General features: G+C 35.6%; 1 protein-coding gene across 4 annotated transcripts in view; it reads left to right on the top strand.

The window, feature by feature from the left end:
* CDK14 (cyclin dependent kinase 14) overlaps nucleotides 1-12,874 on the top strand; it is a 572,715-nt gene that overhangs the window by 139,128 nt on the left and 420,713 nt on the right. For all 4 annotated transcript variants that reach the window (XM_032304318.1, XM_032304316.1, XM_032304319.1 and 1 more), the window contains one exon: nucleotides 10,673-10,767. In XM_032304318.1, the coding sequence (XP_032160209.1) occupies nucleotides 10,673-10,767 (95 nt within the window). The remainder of the gene's footprint in view (nucleotides 1-10,672; nucleotides 10,768-12,874) is intronic.

The following is a 12,874-nucleotide window of genomic DNA, read 5'->3' as shown; positions in this document are numbered from 1 at the left end:
TCCAGAAAGAAATGTTGGAGCAAAACAGATGAGGGAGGATCTCAGTGTGTGCTAGATTGTCTTTATTTTTTTAACTTCGTGAAACAGGTGAAAGAACTTTATTCCAGGAAGCTAGAAAAGCTATCTTGGCCACACCCCTGTCTTAAACTACTGAATAATTAATTTTACTTAAAATAACAATAGAAAAATTATTGGTTGGATCCTATACGAAACCATGAGAAAATAAAGAGCAGAATAACATTATTCTGATGTTATGAATAACATCATTATTCCTAAATAATGAAAGCAAGTTAGAAGGAGGTGAAATTATCTTTACTTGCAGATTTTTGATGATGTATCTGGAAAATCCAAAAGAATCAATGAAAATACTCTAAACAGAGAGAAGTTAGTGAAATGGCAGGTTATATAAATTAGCATACAAAACCCAAGGGAAACCTTTATAAAAGCAAGAATGACTATTGAAAACTGATACATAAAGCAAATGACTAAGCATTTATTTTCTGTGATTCCTATGTGAAATTTACCCTGTGATGACCTGGTTTTGATGGGGGGAGGGGACTGTGAATTTATCTTTTAAAAATAATCCCACTACTACATCAAGAAAGAATAATATATTTAGGAATCACAATTTGGTAATCCCTGGTGAAGTAATACATGTAGGTAATGATTGTCAGTATTTGTGGACATCACCAAGAGCAATAGCCAGGCATTATGATGTTCTGACAGAAGTTTACACAGAGCACCAACAAAATTAAACCTGAATCTGAGCAGGCCTTGAGATCTAACCACCGATTTACAGAGTACAGAGGAACACATCAAGAGAGGATTTTCTCTGTTGTGTTCCTATCCCCAAATGTATTTATTTCCCCTGCTTTTTGACTTTTAATACATGGTGTTTGTAATCTTGTGATGCTGTAAATGCTGTTCTTAGCAAAGCCACATTACATACTATGATTGAATTTCTTTCCTTGAGGAACTTAAAGAAATTTTTTTTCTTGAAGTATAGTAGACACGCAGTGTTTCATTAGTTTTAGATGTACAACATTTTTAGATTTAGCAACTTTATCCTTCTTTGCATAACTTTTAGATTTTCTTAGTTGTAATTGTTTTCTCTTCATTTATTCCTAATTGATAATATGAATTACTATAATTTCAGTTACAAATTGAGGTCCCAGATTATTTAGTAAAACTATGAAACTTCTGAAACAAATCAAAATCGGGTAACCTATCAGTTTTTCCTCCTCTTGAGATTGTCCTTGAAGTTGTCAGTCCTTCTAATCCAGTCTGGACTACTTGATCTCCAGCCTGCTATCCTGAGGCTTCCCTTCACCATCTTCCTGAAAAGTTTCTTTTCTATCATTTGTATGTTAAATACCTAAGCTTTGGGTCATGTGTCTTTCTTGTTCTTGGTTTATGTCACTGAACATATGACCATGCCATTTTTCATACTTGGTAACTTGATTAATTATCTGGGTTTAGGATTCTAGTTTAGAAAATAAATTTTTTTCATAGCCTTTTGAAGACATTGCTTTGTTCTTTTCTAGGTCCCTGTATTGTTATTTTAAGCCCTAGACTATTCTGATTCCTAACTCATTCTTTGTGGAAACTTCTAGAACTTTGTTTTCATCCCTGATTTAGACCTTTTTCTTGGTACTCAGGGAATCTTTTTAATTTTGAAATTAATTTCTCTCAGTTTCAGAAAATGTTCTTTATTATTTATTTGTCAATTTTCTTTCTGGTTTTCTCTGCTTTCTAGACATTTAAAAAGTTTTTAATGCTTCAATTAAATTTTTAATTAATGCTAACATTTATTTCCAAAAGCACTTTTCTTCAAATGTTCTTTTGAAAATCAACCTGTTCTTTTTCAGTGAATAATATATTGTCTCCTATCTTAAACTTGAATATACTAAATATAGCTTGGGGGAATTTTGAAGAGTTGTTTTTGTTTGTTTGTTTGTTTATTCGTTTTTTACCATATTTCCTAAATGATCTCAAGTTTCCATTGAGTTCCTTATTTCTGTTTATTTTTTTGGTCTCTGCATTGTCTGATGAGATTTTTAATTTTGGTGAGTCTAGATCATGCCTTTGGAGAGAACTCTTGACTGAGTTCATATTATGAATAATGTGCAAAATAGTTGATAGGAAGTTCTTTGTGCCACCGGTGCTTGTCAGGTGGAGGCCTTAGCGTAGGGAATGTTGGAGAAGACCTAGTCATTTCATAGGAGAACTATCAGATTGTCAGTATAAATCTATCTTTTTCCTTGGCTGAGTTGATCCCCCAGAGCAAACTTACTAGTCGATTTTTTAGGATATGAATGCCTAACTGCTGTTTTTCTGAGATGATCAAGAAGGGGCGCAGGGTCTCCCAGTCCTACACGAACTTTCTTGTGCTTTGTTTCTATTCAGTATGGCTCTTCGTTGTGATTTCCACTCTACTTGGTGTCCCAGTTCTGACTTGTGTGGTTCATCCTCTTCAGAGAATAGCCTCTGCCAGGGTTCAGTGTAGGGCAGACACCTGACTGAGAAAGGCAAGTTCCCAGGGGAATGACCTGTTCTTTAAACCCACTCCAACTAAGTGCTTCGCTTTTGGCCCCTTGTTGAAGTTCAATTTCCAGTTCTTGAGTGTTTCTGGGATTCTGATTTCTTGATTTATGCCTTTGGTCATTGTCCTTGCCAGCGGCCTCCCATCCATCTGTCTCCCATCTCCAATTTTTTTTTTTTTTTTTGTATCTTGTCTGCATTCTTCTTACTTGTTCTGTTTGCTGTTGTGAGTTATGACTTTACTGTCAGTTTAGTACAGATTGATGAGGGGGAGAGAGAAATACATGTGTTAAAACCACCATGTTTAATTAGGCATTTCCACTGTTTCTTACTGTTAATTTCCTTTAGATTCTCTTTCCTGAGTTTCTTACTGGGCTTACCCTTTCCTCTTCTACCCCAGGAAGTCTTTCTTATATATCAGATCACTTATATTACTTTGTGTGGAAGCTGCTTTGCTTTCTTTTCTTTGTAGGAGTTTTTGCCTCCATCCAATATGCCTTAGAAAAAAATGTCTTTGCTCTTTTCTCCTCAAGTTGGAAATGGTTTCTTTTCTCTTTTAGCATGGTGCTATAATACTCTGTTTTATTTTGAGTGCTTTTTACCTACTGCCTTTCTGCTCTCTCCCCCGTTGCAATGGAAGAGGGTATTTTGTGATACTCTCTTTTACGGAAAGACTCTTTTCCTTTGGATTCCTTATTGGGCAGAAAATGGAGGCAGTAACACTTCCTATGTAATACCACTCTATAGCCCATTCAATGGTGTATGGGTCTGATCATTTCATACCCACTGGCATGGGAACTTTAGGACAGATTTTGTTAAAAATTTTTAAAGGCTAATAGACACCAGAATAATCCCTTTACCCAAGGTCCAGCGAGATTAATGCCATGTATTTATTTTACTCTTATTTCTTTGCAGTATTAGTTAAATTGAATAGGCTCTGAGAGCACTGTTGAGGAGGGGAAAGTGAGCACAGGTGTGGCATTGCACTGAGTCCCTGTTTTAGTGAGGACAACAGGATAGCTGTTCTTTTTTCTTGGGATTACTGTGATGTGTGTATTATATGATACCACGTCTTCCCAACTGGGTATATATCTCTCCCCTGTTCACATACTGGTCATTGCTAGGAATCCTGACTCAAATCGAGAAACCCAGAATACCTTGACCTCAGAGACTATCACATTCATCTGTATACTTCTTGAATTTGTTGAGATGGTAGCACTTCAAAATTGTGATTTTATTTGAATTGGTATATTTCAAGAGGTATTTGACAACTTTTATTTACTTCAGACATTTCTTGAGTATGTGATCTTCCTGGGCTTCCTCCCTGGGTAGTGTTTGCTACTGTCACTGGCAGGGCACGCTTTCTTCCCCCTTTTCCTACCACCTCCTCCATCCCAGCTGTGCTCCTCAATAGCTAGAGCTATTGAAAGTGCTATGGGAGACTGCCTGTCTTACTTGCCCAATTTAGAAGGGATTTCATTGAGCTGTGCTATCATAAGCTAAGCTTAAAGAGAACATATTTTCAGAAATTCATATTTAAAGTCCTGTATACATTGTACCACAGAGTGCTCCAAATGTACCTCCTCCCATCTCCAGATAAATCTGTATCCATGATAGGCAGGCCCAGTCTGAAGAGGGAAAGAAGGAGCAGGCTTGAGAGTCCAACTTCCATTCTCAGGTGTTTATCATTGGGGTAGGGGGGAAGGAGTGTGTCTTATCTTGGTATTGCCTCCTTCTTGTGCTGGCTAGAACATTTCCTAGATAGAACCAAGCCCCCTCCTCGGTTGTTATCACCTGTGGCACTTGGATCTCTCTCTCTGTGTAGCAGCTAGATCTATTTTGTAATCAAGTTATGTATCAACCGTGGATTACCTTAGTGTGACTGTGTAATCAGGTTAGACATACAGGATGATAGAGCCTCTTTCTGAGATCAAAGGCAGAAGGAAAATTAGCAAAGGAAGATTTCACTTGAAATTCTTGTTTAATTAGGTCACACAAATGCTTCCTACCTTACCCTTACATCCACTCTCAAAATTATAATATAATACAGTAGTGCATATTGTGGTTTTCTTGCAATTCAGGGCATCCTCAGTAATTTAAGCAAGGGATCATATATGAAGGTTAAAATCTATTTTCCATGAATTCAGTATGAAACTGTGGCCATTCCTATAGCCTTGTCATGGGATCATTAGAATGAGCATAGAGGTATACTCACGCAGTGTATAAAAATGCAGTTAAAAAATCCATCCCTGCTTTTAGGAGTGGGGTTTCAGTAGATGACAGATTTATTCATAATCTAATGCCTCTTCCATGAGGATTAGGTCTTCATGGGAAGATTCCACCAATGGAGTAGTGGTAAAGAAAATAGATCCTTGATTCTAATTAACTTCGTTTGACTTCTAACTCTCCCTTTAGCTATAGGATGTTAGATGAGTTATTTACTTCTCCAGTCTTTAAAATTTTCATGTTCAAATGAGGATACTAATAGAACCAACCTGAGGGTGATGTTATGGGGATTAAATTTTGGTGCTGTTTTGAAGTGATTACTCAAAGCCAGGCACATAGCAAACACTTGATTATTAACTAGTTGCCATTGTTAATTGCACAAACAGTGAACTGGAGCTAGCAAAGGCCAAGAGCATCTCTTTCATGGCAGGGTGGCAGGCACCATTCAGCTGGAATATTATCTTCATTTTTTCAGTATCTGTGCCAGTGGTCCCCTCCATTGGTCCATACAATTGATGGTTCTCTGTACCTTTATTCTAGTTTTTAAAAAATGTATTTATGTTATCTCATTAAATTCCACATCTTTGTGCAGGTAGTGTTGGTTAGTGATGGCTGATTAGCCCTCAGTATTTCCAGTTGTCTGAAGTGCTATCTTAAGCTTGCACTCTAGTAGGGAAGTGATAAGCAGAGAATAAATAGTTGCCCCATGAAGCTGTTTGCAGTCCACCCATACTCCTGACAGCAAAGAGGCAAAGATAATATTTAGGGTTGAGTACATACGGGTTTGATCTAGCATCTGTTTAAATGTGATGATTTAATAAAGTTGCAAGAAAAAAAATTGGCAAACCAAGGGCCTGAACTTTAATTATCAAACAAAATAGGACCTCTCCTTCTGAATTACTCTTACTTTCACTCATTTGATGGGCAGTATTTTATTATTGGCCTCTTTAATGACTTTGCAGGTGGATTCCTTATTTGTATGTGTAGTAATTACAGATCAGAAAATTTCTGGTCATTTAAAATAGGGAACTGACTTTACAAGACTCTAACTCCTAAAGCTCAGACTATCTTAAAGTTATGTCCTATTCCATAGGCCCATTCTTTTGTAGATAAAATTTTTTAGAGAGGCGTTATATGTGTATGGAGCTGTGAAGCTAGCATGATTGATCTGTAGATGACAGTGTATTCCTGCAATGTATACATATTGGTTTCACAGGAAGAATAACATTGATTGCCTTAGCGTCAGATGTGGCAAAGTATTAATTTTCTGCCATCGTGCATTAATAGGGTATATATGGATCATGGTAGTTAATGCATCCAAATACACTTAATTAGATAAATAGAATGTGCTATTTGCATCTTCTTTTACTTGAATTTCTTGTGCATAAATGGGGTGTGTTTTTTTAAAAAGCATATTCTCATTGTTTTTCTGATTTTCTCAGTTCTATTTCTTCACGTAGAACAGATAGTGTGGTCTGTATCTTCAAACGATTACATCAACTCAAATATATAAGGCAGTTTATGAAGAGTGAAATATTTTAGAAAATTATTTATGCCTTTTCAGGAAAAGAAAATATTGGCTTCCTGTTCTTTTACTAGTGTTTTGTGACTATGTCTTGTACTTGCTATAAATACGCATTAGCAGTTTATCTTCTAATAGGAGTAAAGAGGTAATTTTCTGCTGCTGCTTCTTTCTTGAACTTAGATTAGATTTATTCTTAAAGGAGCACAAAAGCAAACACAGACTTCTCATTCTAATTTTAAATAATTTAGAGTGGAACTGTGAACACAATATTTTCCCCATTGAAGATCATTTTATACTGAAGTTTAATATAGGTTTTAAAATTTCTATTTAAAACTTGGGCTCAGGAGGGTGATGGTAAAGTGTGACATTCGCAAGCTGTTTCCCGGTGATGAAAAATGCATGAGAACATAACCCACACAGGACTAGTCAGGCGATTTTGAATGTAATTTTCCATTAAGTTTTACTTGATTCAACTGAACACATGGTTTGTACCTTACAAGTTTCATGAAGAAGAGAATACGTGGTCCACTGTCTTTATTAATCTCTTCTTAGATTGTCTAATTCATATTACTTTCAGCCTTTCTTCTCTTCTAGTATGTGCGTATGTATTTATATTTTCTTGTGTGTATTGATTCGGCTGTCTCACTGGGTCTTAAAATGTCGTGGCTTCTGTGCCACATATTTATTTATGAATTCCCAATTTTCATTTTCTTTTTCACTCACACAGCTAAACTATTTAAGTTTTCCTTTTGTTCTTAATTGCAAATTTCATTGCATTGTGTTCAGGAAAGGTAACAAGATGTTTCTGCAATTTTGGATATTGAATGTGGTCATTTTTTTTTTTGTGGATGTTAAATATGTGCTTGAAAAGAATATGTATTAATATGTGTATTAGATTAACATGGTAATTCTCATATTCAGGTTCATAAATCCCTTACTTATTACTTGTCTGCCTGCTTTGTTGATGTCTGAGTGATGTATGTTTATTTCCCATTATCTCCATGAATTTGACAATTTCTTATCTTACTGCTACCAGCAGTTATTTCGTACACTTCAAAACTATGCTAATTGATTCATACTACTTTGTGAGTGTTAAATTTCTTTGTGGCTATTGATGTTCATTTTTATGATATTACTAATTTAATCTATTTGTTTATGAATTTTATCTTGTCTATCAGTATTGCGATACTGCATTATTTTTTAAAATTACTTTTTTGCTGTATTTTCAGCAAAAAATACAGTATTATACATTATACAAAAAATACTGTATTACAGTATTTTACATTATACAAATGTAATCAGTATTATACATTATACAAAAAATACTGTATTACTCATTTTAATTTTACCTCTTCTTAATAGCGTATTGCTAGACTTTCTTTGTTTTTCAATCAGAAATTTTTATTAATAAAGGAAATTTGCTTATTTATTTTTATTATAATCAATACAATTGATGCTATGTTTTACACATTCAATCAATATGGTTAAACTTAAGCTCTTATTTTATGAACTTTTACTTAACGCGTTTTCTTCTTGAGCACCCCCTTCCTCTGACCTTTCACTTTTTGTTTCATCCCTCTCCTTGTGACATGGTGTCCTTCTGTTCCTTTTTCCTTAATTTGTCTGGGATTTGTGTATCCAATTCACATTATTTGTGATGACCTTTGAAGAGTTAAGAAACATAGTAAAACATATGCATTTGGAGTTACTCAGCTTCTGCAGTCTGTCCTGATCAATGGAAGACATCTCAGCCTGCCGTTGCTTCTTTTTTCCTAGTGTTCCTTGCCTTTTTGCACTTCGCCTATCACTCCAACTACATCTCATATCGAGAGAATACAGAATTTTATATCCAGATTTTTTTTCTGTAGATGGCAACATTGCAGCTTTTCCATCCCACCGACAGGACTATTTTGAGTATAGTTTTAGTGATTCAGAATCATTTCCACTATTTATTTTGAAAATGTTGCCTGTCTTTTTGCAGTCATTGTTGTCTGTGAGAATATTATGCCGATTGGATATTTTTTCTATTTAGATGCAACCTCTCCTTAAAGTTCTCTAGGAGAATTCTCTTCAAACATTGAGCTTATCACTTTTTAATGAATGTCTATTCTTTTATTCACTGCCCATTGAATATTTTATTTCATTGATTAAATATTTAATCTCTAGATTTCTAAGTGTTTCTTCTTAAATGATACAGTGTCTCTGAACAACCCGGGTGTTTTTATTCAGAGTTATTCTTTGCAATGTCAACTCTCTTACCCAGGTTTTGGTTCACCTGCCCATTAAGTAGTATGCCTTTTTTCCCAGGTATTGATTTTCCTGAAATGATTGGTGATTTTTGATTATATACTCATTTTTGTATTTCAGAATTGCTGTCAGCTTATTTGGTTTTCTGTAAATCATCTGTAGTGATCGTGTGAGAGAGCAGGGATTACAGCTTGGGAGTGGGGGATACTCATCCTTCTTCTAGGCAGTGGCTATTTCCATCCGTGCTCTGCCCCTCTCTCCTGAATACTCATCCTCTCAGTTGTCTCTCCTCTGTGCAGATGTCCCTGTACTTTGCTTGGGACACCCTGTGCTCAGCTGTGCTAATTAATTTCACATTTACCTGGAGACTCCTGCTTCTTTTCTTTGTGTTGCTCTTCTTCTCCAGGTTGGGTCATTAGGTCACCCCAGTCTTTTCTCTGAAGTTTTGATTCCTGTTTACTGTCTGTCTTTCAGAATTTCTCAAAATTTCTGATCAAGTATTGGCACGTTTTCTTGTTTCCCATTCCTGCTTCTGGTTTATTGTTTTTGAAAACTATCTTCTCAGTCACTGCGGCATTTTAGGTGGGAAGGAGGTAGGAAGCGTGTGTGTGTTCCACTTGCCACATGGTGTCTTTATAAATGATGGGAGTCAGATCCATTCCCAGGATGTTATGTTTTTTGTAAGTGGTATAAGAGCGCATGCTCAAGGATAGTGTGCTATAAACTTTCTGCAAGAGGTTCTTTTCCTGCGCTTCTAAAATTCATTAATTATGCAGTAATACAATCACCAGCAACTTTTTTTAATCAATTATTTATGTATTTATAACTGAGATTGGATGATCCTTTAAAATGCTTTTAATTCCTCATGTAATTATCATTTTCTGATATGTTTTGATATTACCTTTTTATAGCGACATGAAAATAATAGATTACTTGCCCCATGGAGCATAGCACTCCCCATTTCTTGCTATCTGGTCAAAGTTGAGTCAGGAGCTGGGGACAGCAAGAGGGATGAGACTACTCACTTTTAGCACTTATATTGTCTTGATGGGTGTACCATGTCTTCGGGAACAGTTATTTTGCTGCAGCTAAACCTTCAAGGGTGGTTTGTAATACATAAGACAGTTCCTTTTGTGTTAATGAGTAATATCTGAGTGATACATTGTTGATTATTTGTTTGCATTATTGTGAAGAGGTGTTGGAGCAGTACCTTTATCTGGCTGAATATCACATGGTCATGATTTATAACGGGTCAGAGAGTAAACGTTTTCGTTTTTGTTGGCCGTGTCATCTCTGCTGCAGTTGTGACTCTGTTGTAGCTTTCAAGTCATAAGGCAGTATAGAAATGAACACGCATGATTGTGTTCTCATCAACTTCATGGACACTAAAATTTGATTTTCATATATAATCTTTTCATGCTAGAGATTTTATTCTTCTTTTGACTGCCCCTTTTAAAAAATAGAAACTTTTCTAAGTTTGTGGGATGAATAGGTGGTAATTTGGTGCTGCCGGCCCCTAATTTAGAAGATTATATAATAACATGGAAAATACTCATTATATATTGAGTGGGGGGGAGGAGAAGCAGGTTAAAATCAGTATGTTTAGTGTAATCCCATTTATGTAAAAAAGCAGCCATCAGCATATAGATAGCACTGGAAGAAGAGATACCAAAATATTAATGGTGGTTCTTTCTTGGTGGACAGATAGATCATGCATAAATGTAAACTTTTCTACATTGTATTTATTTGCATTTTCTGTTTTGTATCCTGAATAGTTATTATGTTGTTTTTTAGAAAAAATTATTCTTATATCAGAAAAAAGTTATGGGGCACTTGTGTTACTCAGTAGCTTAAGCTTCTGCCTTTGGCTCAGGTCATGATCTCAGGTTCCTGGGATTGAGCCCTGCATTGGGCTTTGCTCGGCAGGGAGCCTGCTTCCCCTCTCTCTGCCTGCCTCTCTGCCTACTTGTGAACTCTCTCTTTCTGTCAAATAAATAAATAAAATCTTAAAAAAAAAAAAAGAAAAGTTATTTTAAAAAGTGACAGAATCTATACATTTTTAGCAAAATTGGCCTATTTATTGTTGATTAGTTTGATACAATCTGTTTTGTTTACCCTCTGCTCCATTTTTAGCCGACAAGTCCCAAATTTGGAAAAGCTGACTCATATGAAAAACTGGAAAAGCTAGGGGAAGGATCTTATGCTACAGTATACAAAGGGAAAAGCAAGTAAGTTCATTTGGTTTTTAATATTTCACATTGAAAATGTACCTGCTCTTTTAATACTGGTTATTAGCAATTAACAATATTTATTTAAATAATTCTCCTTTAATATACAGTAGATTTTTCCTTCTCAGTTTATGTTGTTGTTAAGAAGTGTAAAAATTAGCAGAATTGGTTTTGCCTGCTAGCAAACAATTTTGCAGACTTGTCCAATTTATCTTTTCTGTCCTCCCCCCCCCCCCGCCCTTCTCCCCCAACACTGAGGCTAGAACCCTCAAATGAGAATTCGTTTCCAGGTGAATGATATGATTAATTTCTTCTGGAGGTTTAGTGCTTGCTTAAGAATAAGAGTACTGATTTGACAAAGTCAAACATATTGGCCATTCTTGTGTTTTGTTTTTTTTTTTTAAATTGAGCTTTTACTCTATATGAAGAAATCACTAAATAAAAAAAAAAAAAAAAAGCAGACTTTTTCTTTTTTCTTATCCGAGTATTCTGACATTATACGACATGTATTTTCACATGGAGAAACAACCTTCCCTCCTGTTGTCATCTCCACCACCCCCGCCCCATACTATCCTGCAGTTGGGCACAGGTTTGGATTCTTGAAAAGCTTACCTCTGTGTTTCTGATCGGCCTCCTCCCTCTCTCTTATTGATTAAAGAATGCGGAGTTACTGTATTCGGTGGCATGCAAAAATATAATGCTGTTTCTCACATAACTGTAGGAGATAGAAACCTTGCCTTACCATAATAGCATTACCAAATAATGTTGAAAATCAATTTTCTGAACCATCCCTGTTTTTGTCTCTCTTTTACGTCATTATGGAAGATAGGAAATTCTAACCTAATTAATTACATAGAAACATGTAGTGCAAAATTCTCTGGAGGAACATTCTAAACACGTAATTGGAAATTTTGACCATTTAGGTAATCTTTGGCTTTTCTGGAATATAGTCTTATAGCTTACTTATTTTTTTAAGAAGATTCAGAAATATTTCTGACAAAGGGATATGTAAGTAAGGATTCAGGAATAATATAAATAACAAATAGTAATACTAATTTTGAGGTTTTGAATATTTACCAAAAAAGTCTTTAAAAAAATTTTGAATGCGGGGCTCCTGGGTGGCTCAGTGGGTTAAGCCTCTGCCTTCAGCTCAGGTCATGATCCCAGGGTCCTGGGATGGAGCCCCGCATTGGGCTCTCTGCTTGGCAGGGAGCCTGCTTTCCCCACTATCTCTGCCTGTCAAATAAATAAAAATAAAATCTTTTAAAAAAATTTGAATGCAAAAGCAACATGATGGGGAATTTAAAAAAAAAAAAGAGCTGTTTAACTCAAGGGTCTGAGCATTATAGAATATTGCTGAGCAAATTTTAATAGAGGTTGTGTGTGAAACTTTATATACTTTCCTGAAGAAAAAAAGTTACTTCTCTAGTATATAAAAATTACTTGTGCAATTAATGTTTATAACATAAGGATCACTACACTGGATTAATCAATTATTTTGTATTATGTATGGTATATCTGTTGTCTCACCACTTCTCATGTTGCCCTGTAAAGATAGTTCCTATAATTATCACCTCCATTTCACTAGGAATTCTGGTGCTTGGAGTTTTTGCTACTTGTCCAAGTCCACACGGTTGGTGGCAAAGCTTGTTTTTGGCTCACGTCTCTCTGGTTTGCAGCCATTCTTTTCCTAACCATTATACAATACTGCTTGCACAGTATAAGGCCTTCCTTGGAAAGCTTTGGTCCTTGTTGAATATTCCAGATGGTTCGCACATATGCTCTGGCTTGTTGCAATCATGAATCAAACAGAAGCAAACATATTATTTCATTATAAGGAAACACAACAATGACTTTGAAGTGCCTTCCCAAAAAAGATGGTCTCAGCTGATATCCAAATGTAAGTTAATAACTCTATTAAATGTTGAACTTTGTGATTTATGTGAAAATCTTGGAGATAGTTGAAAAATCCTCCATTTATTATGCTCGAACAAAAGGCTGTCTTTTAAGTAGCTGCAATCTTTGAGAAGGATGGTTCTGCACAGTTAATACTCTTCACTCCAGCAGGCCTGAATGTATCTTGTCAGCATTTCTCAAGCAGCTTCAA

The sequence above is a fragment of the Mustela erminea genome, chromosome 11 (assembly GCF_009829155.1).
Source record: "Mustela erminea isolate mMusErm1 chromosome 11, mMusErm1.Pri, whole genome shotgun sequence".
In the NCBI taxonomy this organism is placed as follows: domain Eukaryota; kingdom Metazoa; phylum Chordata; class Mammalia; order Carnivora; family Mustelidae; genus Mustela; species Mustela erminea.
The sequence above is the reverse complement of the archived record's forward strand: the minus strand, read 5'-3'. Positions and strand labels throughout refer to the sequence as shown.